Here is a 16,968-nt window from a genome sequence, read left to right as displayed (position 1 = left end):
AACAATCACAATGGCTGCCTTGTTTGGGAGAATCTTATTCTACAGAGGAAAAATTAAATCAGAAATGAACCCTGTTTAGATAAGTGCGGGAACATAGAACACCCATTGCTCCACCCTAGGCCACACCTCCCACAAGCAGGCCACACCCATTATCCCAAACCTAGCCACTTTTTATCCTTCAACCATTTTATCCAAGCCGGTCTTCACATTGTTTATTTGGAGAAAAACAAAATAATTCCCGCTTCCCCTCCACAATCTTCAATCACAATCTTGTTTAAGGGAAAAAGTTCCTAAGCAAAAACTGGAATCCGAAGAGCCCCAGGGTCTTTAAATTTCGCCCCCCGCATGTAAGGGCCCCTGATATTCAGGTGATTGCGACCGGGTGACAATTTCGGCCCATTTACATGAGTTGGACCAGCTGCCGCCCTCCTATTACACCTTCCTGATTAGACGGCAAAGCAGATCACTCACATTTGATTGGGCCAGTTAAGTTCCTTATACTCCACGCTGTAAAATGAGCGCCCGCTGATGGGGGTGGTGGTGGGGGGAGAGGATCTCTCGTGTTAATAATTTAAGGAGACGAGCTTAAATGAATGGCGCTATTAGCCCACTTTGCCAAATGAGACACTTGGTTTAAAAGGATGGCTTAAAAATGGAAATGGTGGAGACGGTGATAGAAATCCAAACTGATTATTGTCTAAATTATATTCATTTTATACACTCGCTTTTTGGTCAATTCAAAACGGTAAAATATAAAAACAGTCCACATGCTGTTTGCATTGAAATTTTGCATGGTTTGTGCAACACTAAAATATACTCCGAAGCGATAACGTCAAACTTTCAATAGCAAAATGATTCGAAAAGGTGTCGATTGGGAACAATATGAAAGCACAACGCTGCTTTTGTCCTGCACCTCTCGCCGCTATCGCTTCTGCTTTAATTTAATATCTGTTTATCTCCCTCCCATTGTTTGTCTTTTATTGAGGTTGCGCCTGCATTGCGTTATCGTCGCCGATCTCCAAGCCAGAAGTGAGGGTCAGGAGGAGAAGAGTGCCCTGTTGTTTATTGGCTTCCATTCAGCCGCATGCACGCGCACCAGATGATTTGGCTATCTGCTCTCATATTAAGCTCTTTTCACGCTCGCGTTTGGGGCCACACGGATATTGTTTGTAAGCACATGGAGATATTCTCGACCGCGGGCGAATTATATATGCTACCCTCGCTTTTGTAATATCCTCTCGGCGAGGCCCCTTGAAGGATGTGAGAATGCTGCTGATCTTTATGTTGACTATCAAGTTCTGGCAGGAAGAATTAAATCTTGATCTTCATCTCTGCCCCCCCAAAATATATTACATTGTAAGTGAGTGTACACTGGGGTATTTGTATTTATATTATCGGACACTAGCTAATAATAAACATCGTATTACGACAAAAATAATGCCCAGCTTCCATTTTCTATCCTCATTAGGGTTGCAGTTTTGAATGTATTAAATAAATCAACAATATATTGAAAAATAGAGTGCTGTTTTTGACTATTTAAATAAGTTAGCAAAAAAAAAAAAAAAAGTATGCATATTTCAAAATATGCTTGCGTGTGTATTGACAATTCCGAACATCCGGGCATTTCTGATATGCAATGCAACGTTAATGCTTCCTTTAGCACGGCCTGTGACTAGCATCCAAACCAGGCAGATTATTATAGTCAAACGAAACCAAAATAGTCTTCACAAATCAAATTAGAACGATCCAAAGTCCAGTGCTTTTTAACGATACTAGAGCGTCATTTCACCGAGTTGACTTGTCACGTAGATCTAAATTGTCTAAACATACTCACTTTATAAATACAAATGTGACCAATATGATAATAATAATACTGGAAACGTATTTTCTTTTATTTTGTTATTCAAGTGTTTATTTTCATACGTCGATTTTGTAAAGACGCACTAAAGTCAAAGCCTTGGCTCACGTACGTCAATGACGTAGTTACGCAGGGGCCGTGACGTCGTGACGCAGGCTGCGAAATGTGACGCCCCTTATGGCGCACATGGCCGCTTGTTTACGTCCAAGAAGGATGGAAAGGGAAGGCGCAAAGGAAGAAAGCGGGGGAGGGGGCTCCGAGGATTGTGAAACTGGCTTTTCAGGATACTGTACTGTGCGACGCTTGGCGAAAACACACACCGGCAGATGTTTACCGTCGTATTTGCAGGGGAAAATGCCGAAATAATTTGTTTTTTTTAAACGAGTGCGCGAGGACATCGACGGTATGTTGTGGTTTTGTTTTGTTTATCACCGTAGTTACAGAAATGTCAGATAAGGGTGGGAAAACAAAACACGACTGGTTTGTTTTGCTAACTGGCTTGCTAACCTTTCATATGTAGTCGAAAAAAAATTGTAGTGAAGTCACTACTAAACTATACGACAGTATACGCACTATAAAAGTATTCCATCACAACAAAACAAATTGCAAGCAAAACATGTACACTTATAGAAAGTACTGTGTAGTACATGTGCCTTTAAGAGGCGGGCCATTGGCGACTGTGGCTCTCCTTTCCCACGTGAGGGCATTATATTAAGTATACTGTAAAAACTTGGGCCACAATAATGAATCAAGTAACTCCAGCAATTTGATTACAAAAAAAAAACTGCCTCTACTGTTAATGCAACTGTTGTTGTTTTGTGAGCAATCTATCTTTAGTGACATTTTTATTTGGTGCAGCACCATGAGATTTCCCAAATGATAAATGTGCCCCGCCTCACTTCAAGGTCAGGAAACACGGCTATAGGATGCTTCAGCTCGAAAACCTGTTGACACAGTTACACATCAGCAGCTGCACGGCTCCAGAGAGTCCAAGAGGCCACAAAGTGCAGCAAACGCTAACCGACTTCCTACAGCATGTCAGGTAACAAGTTGAACCGCACTCATCTGGCAGTACTTTGGCAGAAATGTAAGGCTTAAAAGTGACCCACCTGATCTTTTACAGCCTCGCCATCTTGGCTTAAATCTGTAAAGAGACAACATTGGTCACTGGCGGCTTGTATTGTTTAAGAAGTCAACTTTGTCTACTTAAAGGAAACTCACCGGGCTGAAGAAGGAGAACGTTTACTGCAATCTGCGGATCCCTGACCAGTTTCAAGTTGTCAAAGATGACATTAACATTGTGATTCTCACAGGTGAGAATATATTATCACACCAGGCGTCACTTTTTTTCTTTTTTTTTTTGCAGTGACAAGTGAGGAACTGTAATCAAATTTCTAGTTCTACATGTCACTACTTTCATTTGATCCACGCATTTTTCCCCTCCCTCATACCAAGGCCAAGGGATCTTCTGCATCGACATCAAACCCTGGCGAGGTCTGGTGTATGCTCAGGACCAAAAGTGGCACGTTCAAGTCAAAGAAAAGGATGAGAACTTTAGCAACACCTGCATCGAACAGATGGAGGACCCCCTCGAGGCCATCACGGTAAAAAAAAAAAAAGAAGTGAACTTTTCAAATAGCTCGTGTCAAACAGGCACACTTGTGTCCGAGGTCCAAGCAATTGTCCGGCAAATGGTTTTCATGCAAACCGGAGTTGAGGTTAAGAGAGTCACCCTGGCAATTTATATGTAAATTTCCAACACTTGTCGGGGGCTTCCGAAACTTGCCGAGTGGCTGCACTTCAATGGAAAGGCCGCAATTATGTTCACGTGGGGGGGAGGGGGAAGCGGGCAGGTGCCTAAAAACACAGCTGGCTCCTCGTGTGACCTGCTTCATCTCTGGAGCGCTTCGCTTCAGTCACACACACGCACACACATTATCGAAAATTGTTTAAACAGCCCGTTTAACTTGATTAGTTTACACAAAAGTGCCTCTAATCGTACGTGCCAATTATCGATTGTGTAAGACACGGAAAAAGGGGGAGTAGCTATTTCCAAAATAGGATTGTTACATGCCGAATACAGAAAGAGACGTTTATTTACTTAAATTCATTTAAAAATGTATTATAAAAAAGTTTAATGATTCCTAGGGGGGGATTTCAGGTGTTACAGCAGCACACAGCTGACTGTTTTAAAAATTAAAATAATGAATAAGAGTACATAGCAATAAACTGTTAAATAAAACTATCTTGACCTTTTGAGTGACGTGAGTTTTATTTTTTTTAAGATAAGGACAAATACGGGCACTAAAGAGGCATAATGTGTGGATGAGTGGAAAAAATTAAATGATTTTTAAAAACTTCAATATTTGCAATTTATATTTTACATTTATAACCTATATCAAGTTTTGTTTTTTATCTAATTTATCTATTTACTAATTTATATATATATGTATTAATAAAAATGCCAATAATGGCATCAAAATATTACCAAACTAGAATTTTTAAAATGTACAGGCACTTTAGAAATTTGTAAAATTAGTTTTACATGTAGTAATTTTTATTTGTGTTATTTCCATTTTATTTTTTTGCTAGACTATTTTTCTTCAAAATAAAATACAATAATAAATGATGTTTGTACATGTTTTTTTGTGGGGATTTTCTTTTCAGCATAAAACAATTTCTATATAATGTGGCAATTTTTATATAATTATGTAACGCCAACAAACAAGCAAAATATTTACAATTTATTGTTACAGCTGCACTTGTGAATAAAGTACAATATAAAATAACATTTCTGTGGGTCAGAATTAGATGTGGGACGAAACGGGTAAAGCACAATTCGATACTGTGACGATATTTGGCTCACGATATCTACGATTTTTGCTATATTGTAAAAAAAACAAAAACATTTAGCAATATATCACGATATGTGGCTGAAAAAGCCAACAAATGCCCATAAAAAGGAAAACGTCTAATTATGCATTTTTTTCTCCCACCCGTAGTCAGAATGTTCCGAAAGCTCCTTGGTGGAGGTAACGTAGTGACTTCCTGTTACCTTTTCTCCTTCCAGATCAAGACGTCTGACTTATGCAACCATCTGAGGCAGAGCGGCGTGCCCGTGCACCGAAACCTCTTCTTCCCCAGGGTGGTCTTCCCTTCGCCGGAATGCGAGCTCGCCGAGGGGCTGCGAGAGCGACGGGAGTTGGTGCCTCATGACCAGGTAGATCACTTCCTGAGATCCTTCAGGGAGGACTACGTGGCCTGGATGTTGGACGCGCTGACTCCTTCCTGGCTTTCAGGTGAGAGGATGACGTGTTCAATTCAATCAGGGGTGGGCAAAGTATTGCTCGGGGGTCACAAGTGTGCTCACCAAGCAGAGTTTATATTATCAAGAGTCCTGTAATATTTTATTTATTTTTAATAAATACAATGTTTAGTATAATTCTATTTAACTCATTTGCTCCCAAAGACGTATTTATACGTTTTTTAATTTTTTTTTTTTTTTTTTTTTTTTTTTTTTTAATGCTAGAGCATACAGAAGGCTTTAATGCAGCTTCGGCACTGAAGAAAACACTTGAAGCAATGGTAGTTGTTACAAAAACAGCCAGCAGGTGGCAGCAGAGTATAAGAGATCAAACAGAGCCATGTAGAAAAAAAAAAAACTCTTTTCCCCTCTGTTTTAAACAGATTTGGGATGAAACTTAGCTATATTCTAATGCTAATTGCGGCAAAATGGAAACAGAATTTTTTTTTTTCCCTGATGAAAGAAGAGATGCTAATTTTTCTTTTGGTAGATTCCATGTTTTATAGCAATAGAATACAATACTCTGTGGGCCTTGCAAAAGCAGTCAAAATCCAGTAAAGGGGTTGTTTCAGTGAAAATGGCTGGGAGTGAATGAGTTAAAAATAAAATGTTTTACATGAAATTTAGACCATCTGTCCATAAAAAAAGTTCACACACCCCTCCTGACGTGCTCACCTGGTGCGTTCGCAGGTCATCTGTCGTACAGGCAGATGGCGTCGGCGCAGGAGGTCCTGAGGCGCTCGGCGACGTGGGACCTGATGCGGCTTCACAGCGGCGAACTGCTCCGAGGCGACTTCAAGGGGTGTGGCTACATCGCGCTGGAACGCAACCAGACCGACATGCTGGAGTTCTCCACGCTCAGGACCATGTGGGCCCTACTGGGACGCGCCCCACAGGTTGGTCCACATCATCAACTATAAAGGCAGAATTTTTTTTTTTTGGGGGGGGGGGGCACTACCGCTACCAAGTCTTCTAGATTGCGGAAGATTGTCATTCAAAGTCTTTATTGGGCTTTGCTGATTAAATTCAACAACAAATATTGTCTACAAATCTATAGTGAGCACCTCTACTTTGCCCAAATAATGCATCCACCTCAAATGTGCCATATAAGATATAAGCATAATTATTGCACAGGTGTGCCATAGGTTGACCATAAGAAAAGGTCACAAGATTAAAAACATTTTACTGTAAGGGGTACGGGAGAACCAGGAAACTAGTCTATTTATGGGTTGTATGTTTTCTTACTTATGCCACTTGGAATGAAACCTTAACCTCCACGGTAGAAGTAATGTCACATGACCAGCAGGGGGCAGTATCATTTTAAGCCTGGCTTGGTTTGGGAGTTGATACTGCTGAACTTGTTCAGTTTTTTTCTAAGTGGGGACTTCATGACAAATAAAGAAGAAAAATAAAATGTCAGACGTCTTCAAATTGGACAAACACCTACAGGACTGTCTCAGAAAAGTAGAATATTGTGATAAAGTCCATTATTTTCTGTAATGCAATTAAATAAGCAAAAATACCATACATTCTGGATCCATTACAAATCAACTGAAATATTGCAGTCCTTTTATTGTTTTAATATTGCTGATTATGCGTTTGTTTTTTTTACTTGATCTGAGGAAATATTCTAATATTTTGAGATAGAATATTTGAGTTTTCTTAAGCTGTAAGCCTTAATCAGCAATATTAAAACAATAAAAGGCTTGCAATATTTCAGTTGATTTGAAATGAATCCAGAATGTATGGCATTTTTGCTTATTTAATTGCATTACAGAAAATAATTAACTTTATCACAATATTCTAATTTTCTGAGACAGTCCTGTATACGTATATATTAAATTTGAATTGCGCACTTGGACCTGTAGTATTAATTCAGCCTTGAAGTTTAAAGACAAATATATATTGCAAATTGATTGACAAGCTTAAGGCTAATGGCCACTTTGTTAGTGAACTTGTAAAAGGTTAAACAGATAAAAGGTCAGCCTTGTTGACACTAAACTTGGGGCTTGCCTCACCCTCTCCTCCCCCTTTCAGCTGCCGTGTAGTTGATACATGACCCACCGCTCATTAGATGCTCGCCCACGGGGCACGCACTGACACCAAAATGTAAGACTTATGGAGAAAAATGTTTCAGTAAAAGTGGGCTTGATCCGTCTCGTCTTATTCACGTCGAGTACGGGGGACGTTTAGTTTTTAAAATGGACAGACTGGGCAGGGCTTGGATAAAAGTTGCCACTAGTTGGCTCGGCTTAGCGATACAGTGGGTTTTTGTATGGATAATATTCTTTTGATGACTTTTTCCCCATATATCTGCAAGTCGGCGTTATACTGCCCCCAGGTGGCCAAAGCGCACACACCGCAAGGAACAGAACAATGTCCATTGATCTTGCTCACGAGCACCAGCTGTCGATGGGGAGCTGGAGGGTTTTTGTGGGATGGGAGGGCGGTCAAAGGAAACCGGATACCTCCCCCAGGCAAATTTTGAAGAGCCCCAGAAATAATGCCTCCTTTTGATTTGTGACTTGTAAACACACAGGCCACAAGATGGGCGATACGAGCCCTCGCGCTAGCTCGCTCAAGTGTGTGTGTGTGTGTGTGTGTGTGCGCGTCGGCTCCAAGTGTGTTTTCACGGGGGGCGCAGTCAATTACTCTGCGGAGGAGAAAGGGATGTCTTACGACCCCTTCTCCCCCCCGCCCACCTCCCCCAAAGTGGAGAATGATTGAGTAGAGAGGCTGTAATTTATTAATTATGGTCTATATTCTTAGACCACAGCTCTGGCTTCATTCAATTTGTATGGATTGAGCGGTAATTACTATCCGTGTGTGTGCAAGTGTGCGTGTGTATTTAGTACGAGTCAATTGCAGGTTACTTACAGTATGCTGTTTGTCCTCTTGTCGTCTCCTATGCGAGATTGTTTGCTTTTCTCAAAATCAGTAATTGCTATGAGGTGTATGAAATGATTTGGGGGAGTCAACAAAGGTTATTACGGCCAATTCAGCTGGAAAAAAAAAAAGACAAAAATATGAACATAATACACAGTTGGGGGGAAAAAAGAAATTGGGGCTGCCTAATTTTCCTATATTAACTCATTCAAACCCAAAGACGTGTAAATAAATTTTTTTAATACGTTGACCTTCATTCCCCAAAACGTATTTAACCGTTTTTTTTGGTGTATTTGTTTTTTAACATTTTTTTTTATGCAAGAGCACACGGAATGCTTTGATACAGCTTCTGACGTGAAGAGGTGGTTTAAAGCAATGGTAGTTAACGGCCAGCAGGTAGCAGCAGAGTATAAGAGATCAGCCGGGGCTATATTGCAACAAGCTCTTTTTGACAGTATTTTCACCAGGAATGTTAAATTCCAATGAAATTTAGCTATATTGGAATGCTAATTGCTGCAAAACAGAAACAAGTATGCTTTTTCCCCCTAATGAAAGAAGACACTCCAGTCTTTCTTTTGGTAGGTTCCATGTTTTTATAGCAATAGAACACAATATTCTGCGGGCCTTGCAAAATCAGTCAAAATCCAGTAAAACAGCTGGAAGTGAAGGGGGTTGCTTTTGTGAAAAAGGCTGGGATTGATTGAGTTAATAGTTTTAACCATAAATACAACCCAAACTGTGATCCCAAAGCAAAAAAAAATAAATAAATAAAAAAAATGAATAAATAAATAAAAAAAGTGTGTGTGGGCTGATACCATTTGACTGGTGGTTGGTATTCTGCTGTAAACATTTAGCTGTAGAATTGTATGCCTCTTCTGATAAGGTAAAACCAACGTAACTATTAAATTTGCTGCAACTGAACTGGTGCGCCCCAAAATTAGCCTCTATTAGCTCAACAAGTATTGCTTAACAAAAATAAATAAATGGAAATTGTGGCCAAAAGTGAGCACGATGCTCAGCTTGGTGTAATTGCAGCGTCGCTCTCAACGGGGAATTGGAAATAATAATTGGAAATAATTTGCCAGCCCGTGTAGGAAGCCGCAGAAGGACGGCGAGCCGCGCAATTACACGCCGCGAAGACGCGGGCTGAAGCCGCCAACGAGCCGCTCGAGTGTCCCGCCGAGAGACGCCATCCGTCCGTCTGTGTGCGTGCGTGCGCGGCGATGACGCGACGCCGCTTCCGTCGCCGATGAACGCCTTTGCTGGTCGATGCCAGAGGGCCCTTGTGGCTCACTTTTGTTAATTTATGGAACACGAGAGGCGGCGAGAGTTCATGTTTGACACATTACAGCTTCACTCAGGTTAAAACAAAACATTAATATTCATTGGGAAATCATTTATTTGACTATGGATTGAAGTGAGTTGTGTCAAGTTTGAAATTATTGTGTGGGAATCATAACATTTTTTTTTTTTTTTTAAATAATGCACCCACTCTGACAGTGTTGGCGACTATTTTTTAGGATGTTGCTGAAGGCGTGTCTATTTGTTGCTAAAATTTGCTAAATGGCGTGACCATTGTGTGATAATGTATTGATTACGTACGTAGACCGTCACATAGATTACCAAATGGCATTACTCAAATTAACTGGCCATCTCAGAAAAAATAAATAATCTAATTAATTTGTTAAATTATAGTTTAAGATTTTGTTTGACTTGTAATAGTCATATAAAATCAATGCATAAATTTAAATTGTTCATATTTACCTTAGGGATGGGCAATCGGGCTGCTCGATAAAGAAAATAATTAATCATGATTAATTTGGTAATAATTGAAATCATGATTAGGACAATTATTTGGTTTTTGCTATAAAACAAGAAAATGTTAAAACATGTAAAAAAAAAAAAAAATAAATAAGAAAAAATTATTTGAAACATTATAATTATGCAAGTTCAATTTGCACCAAACAAGATTTATTAAATTAGTCATTTTAAAATAAAAAAAAAGTGCAAATATAAAATCTAAACAACTCAAATAATAATAAACTTTTATTTTTGTTTATGATCATGCTGATAGAATTTTGATTAATTGCACAGCCTTACTGGGCAATATGGCCAAAAAAAATAAAATCGGATGGAAAAGGTTCAGATAATAATAATAATAATGATAAATGTCAAGCCTTTTTTGGTGGGTGTTTATTACCTGTGGATTTTTGCTATGAATTCAAGATTAGTCCAATTGCTCGAAAATGGCTGGCATGGTGAACTGCTTTGAAACCAGCTGATTTGGATGAGTTTATAGCGGGCGTTCACTGTATATTTGTATCTAGCGTATTTTTGCGCGGTTTAACAACTCAGTGTACTTCTGCAGCTCGGCCGATATGTTTTATGAAGTCATTTTCAAAGCTGCTAAATTTGTTGTTAGGGTCTTTTGCAACATAAGAATCTGTTCTAAAAGATTGAAAGTCTGTAAAAACAACTCCAGTGACTCCCTTAGTCCAAATGTGTCTGTGTTAAACTTTTGGTGTCCTCAGAGTGGCAGCTGCGCGCGATAACGCTCTGGCCACAGTCTCGGCCGCGAGATATGATCAATAGGCGACCATGAATAATGAAGAGAGCGAGCGCAGCAGACACTTAATTACACTTTGGAGAAGCCATTCGGGCTAATTGAGGAGAATAAAGATGGCTAAAGTGGATTTTGTATTTTGTCTGTTCTCCAAAAGAGGCCTTCTGCTTTTTTTTTGCTTTTTTTTTTTTTTTAAGTAGCAAATTGTCATTTGTCATTCTGTGACTTGGCATTTCAAAATGAGTTTTATTTGCCTCAAGTCATTTCCTTTGACCCGATTATTGTTCTTTTAATGTAAAGGATAATTGCTGTGCATCGTGTGCTTGCCATCTGTTACAGTTCGGTGAAATTAGCGCTAAACTACTTAAAACACTTTGGCCCATTGTCTGCTGTTGTCATAATCACCCCGAATAAACAGGCGGCACATCAATACAGTCTTGAAACCCGATTTGGGAGTTAATGGAGTCAGATGGGGGGTGTGGGGGGGGGTGGGGGGGGGGGGGGGTTAGCATGCTCTGGGGGTTAATGCTGTTAGAGATGTTGGCAGAGAGCAAATTAAATCAGTCATAGATTGAGCCCTCTACACGCAGTCCAGACCAACCAGAGACATTGAGGAGGAATGGACCCCCCCCCCCCCCCCCCCCCCCCCCCCCCCCCCCCCCCCCCCCCAACAACCCTCACAGACGTATGGAAATAAAAGTCTGGATGTCAGTGGTCAGTCATTGAGTCTAATGTGCTTCCTGTCATCCGGGGGAAGCAGACGCTATGACACGATTCCGAACTTGGCCCCGGGCCCGCAAGTTGCGGTCATGGCTCGGGGCGAGCGCGCACCGTTGACAGCTGACGTCCGCGTCACCAAGCAAAAAGTTCAACCGCACTTGATTTATGACTTTAGCGGATCGGATGATTAATAATGAGCGACTTCACACCTCGAGCTCATTTTTTTTTTTTTTTGTGCTCTTATGACCGCCACTTAAAAACGTAGGTCATGCATGTTTGACTCGTGGGGTCAGTCGCCCCTGATGGGAAGAGCACAGGGATTGCGTACCCTGAAGCACGCTAAACATGATCCCTCCTCGGAGCAAAAATCGTAGTTCATGACTACGACCAAAGCGTCTCAATCAGTTTGAGACCTCCTAATTCTCAAGGAATGCAAGTGAAATAACGTGGCAGGTGCTGACAAAAACATCTCAATCCAACAAGAAGTTGACAAAATCAGATGCAAAGCAAGTTTTTCCGAAGGCAAATCTGACAGCGATACTGGTGCAAGATTTATGACCGCCAGCAGAAGGTAAACAAGAAGATGTCTCCTTGCAAGCTGAAGATAGATGGCGACGCTAGTCCGGCCGACGCTGAAAGTGAGAGGTGGACTTGGGCCGGACAGGGGTCACGCAGACCACTCAGTCTCAACCTTGGTCCTCCTCGAGGGGTCAATTCTCGACCACGACGTATGGCCGTGACTTTTCAAGCCATAAACAGACAAAGTCACAGCAGTTAGCAGTTATTGAGTCAGCGGGACTGATCAACTGCACCCCAAGTAGTGCACCCCATTTTTTGCTGCATTAGCTCCAAGAAGCAATCACTCGATTATTATGCCTACCCTTAGCATACTTAACCAGATAGACCGATATGTTTTGTTTTTAGGACCGATACCGATTACTAGTAGTTAAGGAGGCCAATAACCAATATTTGAAGCCGATACTAATTTTCAGTAAAAAAAATAAAATAAAATAAATAAAAGTGGTGGGGCAGGGATATTGGGGTGATTTTTTTTTTAAATGCAAATGCCAATCTTGACTTTGTTGTCATGAAAACATATTCAAGCTTTTCAAAATGTATTTTTCATCTTGGACAATATTAGAGGTGCACCAATCACAATTTTCCGGCCAATCACAGATCACCGATCTTTTAAAAAGTCTGACCTGCCGATCCCGATTTCTGTCGATGCTGATTTTTTTCATAACAATCAGCGTATACCTTCACCGTTCCAATCTTATTTTATTGGAAAACATTTAACAATATCGGTGAAATAATATAAATGGGTTGTTTTAACTGCATATGAATTTGTTCTCAAATAAAAATGAAAATCCTATTAGTCATCTCAGCAGAAGAGAACAGTGGCTGACTTTTTCAGACCTCTGAGGAGGGAGATGAGATTGGTGGAAAAGATCGGTTCATTTTTAAGGGCTCGGCCGATCACCGATCTCCCAAAATTATGATAAATCGGCCTGCTGATCGATTGGTGCACCCCTAGACAATATACTTCATTTTAAATTTCTAAAAAAAAAAAAAAAAAAAAAATGTTCAGAGAGCTCTCACGGTTATCATTACGTCTTAAAAATTTAAATGCAAACGTAAAGTAAATACCTTAGGTCTGTGTTTCCAAAATGTAAAAAAAATAAAATAAAATTCCTGAAATCTTAAACTTACTTTCACATTTCTTTGCTTTAAAGTCAAACAAAAGCAAAATGGTCAGAAGGTCCCCAGAGTCAGCAGCATGTAATTAAAATGAAAATGTAATTAAATAGCTCCCTGAGATTAAAATATTTATTTCCCCCCCCCCGCCAAAATGCCCAATATCGCCACCGATATAGCCATATACTTAACCAAAATCGGGTCCTCACATTTTGAAGGCACAAACGTGGAATGGACTTTGGTGCCACTAATTGCAAATTGTCAACTTCTTTGCACATGGCACCGATCCTCTAGAACAAAATGTCTTTGTGTGATTGCACGCTCCTCTCTGCCACCAGCTGTCATTATTTATAGAGTTCACCCCCCCGGCGTGGCAAATTAACACACAACGGGCGACCTCTCAAGTATGTGACGCCGCTAATTCAGCGCAATACAAGATGCGATTGTCTCAGTTTCGCCTCTTTTATTGAATGCTCGCTAATGAGTAAGTAAATGGTGGGAAAAGGTGCGCGTGTGAAATGGTAGCGGCCTTTGTGGCGGGTAATTAGTAGCGGTGAGAGGCGTGCAGGTGTTGAGCCAGGCCAGGCCGCCTTTTGCGTTAGTAGAGCTTTGCCGACTATTAAAATGATAGCTTTCAATAGCGGACAAAGGGAAGAGGGAGCATATCTAGCGGTGGGTATTTTCCCCACCTCTAATGCTTTATCTGCCTTTTGATGTGGCTGTCATAAAAGGCCTATTGGGCTCCCACAATGACCCGCCAAATGGACAAGGACCGGCGTCGCGGGCGGCTCCGACTGTCGCCGCCATTAACTAAAAGGCCCGGACATTATGAGAGAGACCGGCGGATGAAAGAACACGTAGGGGGAGAAGAAGACGGACACAAAAAAAATAAATAATAATAATTGAAAAATTGCCTAATGCTAAAGTGAACGAAAATGGAGCTGTGAAAAGGCACTGTGATATTCTGTTATCTTCGGTAAATGCGGCCAAACAAGAAGACGCTGCCAGGCGTTGTGTTTGAAATGGATATGCTTCAATTACCTGCATGTCTAAATCTAGTTATCTAGTCATTGTCCGGAGCTTGGATGAGTTGTTGAAGCGAATTACACCTTACAACCCTACTACAAAAACTCCAGAGGTCTGCGACTGCTACAAAAAGAAGTACGAACAAGGCGACAAGGTGCGCGGTCATTGGTTAGCTCAAATTTAGCATCGCTTTGGAGCGTTTCTTGAATAAAATGCAACACCTAAGGACGTGTTACATTTAAAGTGTATCCAAGTTATACATTTGCTAAAATGCTTCACACTACTACTACTACTTTCTACAGATGAACTGTACCAGACAATGTGGCTGTGTTTAAAATGAGTCACACCGTCTGGACAGAAGCAAAAACGAGAACTTTCATTGCTAATGGATAATAACATGCTTATTTGCAACACACTTACATCTAAGCAGACAGATATGTTATTCTAAGATAATGCAGGGTTGCACTATTGCGCTTTCCCCACCCAACGCTATTTTTTGTAACCGGACAGGAAATAATCCCCAATAAAAAGATCGGAAGCAAGAGATTTGCCAGAGCATCCTTGACAGCTTGTACCTGGCAACTCTGCTCTCCTCACTGCGAGTGAAAACAAATAAGTCTTGTCTTCTCATCCTTGTGTTGTCATTCTTATATGTTTTGGTGGATAAACCTAACAGTATGATTAAAAGGTGTGTAAATATTGGGTTGATTGTGTGGAATTTATTGTTGTTTAACCGATCTGTTTCACCCGCTCTGCCAGGTGACTGTCAAAATGTACAAGCGTGGCTCCAACGGATGGTTGGGCAAGACGTTGAGCGCCACCGTCACCGTACCCTCAGACACCCTGGTGGTCTTCCAGGTCAGCGGCGACAAGGTGGACACCAAGATCCCAGCCAACACCATCCACAGCATCACGCTCAGCATATAAATCAAGCTAGTCACAAAGCCCTGAGTGCCTTTTAGCAATGCTTGTTGTATTGTAAACTAGGGCTGGGTATCGATTCTAATTTCCCCAGCCGATTCAATTTGGATTTTTTTCTGATTCAATTCAATCCGATAGATTAATTATGGCACATCAGTTCTTCTTAAATGTCAAGCACATGAGGAAAAACTCCACAAATATTAAATTCCAAAGTACATTTTGCAGAGGCAGCAACTGGTCAAATGATTTTATTAATCAATGAAAGTAATGTGTTATCACTTAACACAAACACTGACATCAGCAAGGATGAGATGAAAATAATTTCATAATTTAATTAAATAATTGTAAATATAAATCCAAAAGATTCTGAATTGTCTTTAAGTGCAATAAGTCAGGCCTTCATAAGTGTAAGAAAATACTTCTGAATTTATGTGGACGGTAAATTTCAAGAAAACAGTAAGATACCAAAAAAAATTGGCCTTTAAAATTCTATTTTCTTAAGAATTTATGGGGGGGGGAAAAAGATATATAAATTAATCAATTCATTGGGCTTGAAAAGGAAAATCGATTCAATATTGATTATTCAATTTTTTTTTAACCCAGCCCTATTGTAAACAACAGTTTCCGAATAATATTTTGAGCCTAAGTGGCAATATAATGATTGTTTTTTTTTTCCTCCTAGACAGTTTCTGATTGGTTTAAGTATTTTGTGATAAATCTGCAAGTTCATTTGAGGCACGTCTGTAACCGCCTGAATCACTTAACGTCAGTCATCAGGTCAACGTGAGGATTTAGTGGAAAGTCAAATGTCCCTTTCGCACCACCTCCTTGGAAAAGCAGAAATCCGGTAGAACTCGCTGAAGAATACATTCACACGGCCGTTGCGGCTTTGCGCATTCAGGTAATCAGATGCACGGCGACATCAGCATCAGCATGTGTGAAAGTGTGCAGCGACCGATTCTCAGGTGTTACAAATTTTTTAACTCCGGTTGCAGCTGTCAGGTTTTCCTCCTCTATTACTGTTTACAATTGGTCTGTATTATTTATTTACTACAAATAATGTATCTGTTGATCTATCTCAGTGACAAAGTGACATTGCCTTACACTCAGGACAGTCAACCCACTGTGCATCCTTGGTTCCCTTGATACATGCGTTATTAATCTTAAATTATTAGAATTATTAACTACCTTGGCATGAGATAATATAATAATATATACATACATATACTAATACTAACTTAAAAATATAAAATTGTAAGCATTTTTTAGTTCAAAAAATTATTTTAGCTTTAACCAACAACTTTAAAGTAACCTTTTTTCCACTATCTAATAAAAACACCTATCAAACTGCATAAATCCACTTCACATTACACTCAAGGTGTTCTTCAGGGACACGATGCGCTCATTGTTAGCATCTGTAAAAACGAGTTTTGTCTTTTATACACTAAACGATTACAAGTTATATTTATGAACACTTACCTGAGAGTGTTTTCTACCCCAAACAGCACTTGTTTTAATTTTCTCAATGGTTTTGTAGTGCTTTTAGTTGGTTAGCCAATGTAGTAAAGTGTGGTGGTTGCTTGCATGTGTTTGTATTTGTACTTATGTAAAGTCAGAATAAAATTTGAGTTTAAATCATTGCACTTTTTTTGTGGGGGTCCAGTTGGTCCACCACAAACTGTTTCGGGTGTTCATTGTGTACTCCTCAAACGCGACTTGAAAGCGGGCAGTGCGTCTCCAGGACGGGAAATGGATAAGATGATGAGACCAAGAACAGAGTGTGACAACTTGACAAGCTAACAAGGTCAAAATTCATCTGACGGCTGCTAGTCCTCGCAGAAAATCGATGGTCAACTTAAAATGGAATTTTGTATCGGCTTAAGGGAAAATCTATAATGCAATGTGGTTAGCTGTGAGCGTGCACTTATAGATATGAAGAACAGGTCCTTCTCAAATGTGAAGAGTTGGGATAAGTTGCTGCTTTCCTCAGCAAAT

General features: G+C 40.2%; 1 protein-coding gene across 2 annotated transcripts; it reads left to right on the top strand.

Moving 5' to 3' along the window:
* Positions 1–2,023: 2,023 nt before the first annotated feature.
* On the top strand, positions 2,024–15,487 carry LOC144004802 (uncharacterized). 2 transcript variants are annotated; one of them, XM_077502343.1, is made up of 7 exons: positions 2,024–2,261; positions 2,769–2,900; positions 3,071–3,171; positions 3,314–3,462; positions 4,929–5,157; positions 5,853–6,058; positions 14,812–15,487. In XM_077502343.1, the coding sequence occupies exons 2-7, from the start codon at positions 2,785–2,787 to the stop codon at positions 14,977–14,979; spliced, it is 969 nt and encodes a 322-aa protein (XP_077358469.1). In that variant the 5' UTR covers positions 2,024–2,261; positions 2,769–2,784; the 3' UTR covers positions 14,980–15,487. The 2 variants fall into 2 exon arrangements, with proteins under 2 accessions (XP_077358469.1, XP_077358468.1); XM_077502342.1 differs by having other exon boundaries at positions 2,027–2,261; positions 2,764–2,900.
* The last annotated feature ends 1,481 nt before the right edge of the window (positions 15,488–16,968 follow it).

The sequence above is a fragment of the Festucalex cinctus genome, chromosome 17, assembly GCF_051991245.1.
Source record: "Festucalex cinctus isolate MCC-2025b chromosome 17, RoL_Fcin_1.0, whole genome shotgun sequence".
Taxonomy (NCBI): domain Eukaryota; kingdom Metazoa; phylum Chordata; class Actinopteri; order Syngnathiformes; family Syngnathidae; genus Festucalex; species Festucalex cinctus.
Note: the sequence above shows the minus strand (reverse complement) of the source record. Positions and strands in the feature narration are given on the sequence as shown.

Coding starts and splice junctions, on each gene's coding strand:
- LOC144004802 (XM_077502343.1), top strand. CDS start 2,785: ATGCTTCAGCTCGAAAACCTGTTGACACAGTTACACATCAGCAGCTGC. Junction 2,901..3,070: donor GACTTCCTACAGCATGTCAG/GTAACAAGTTGA, acceptor GTCTACTTAAAG/GAAACTCACCGGGCTGAAGA. Junction 6,059..14,811: donor TACTGGGACGCGCCCCACAG/GTTGGTCCACAT, acceptor CCGCTCTGCCAG/GTGACTGTCAAAATGTACAA.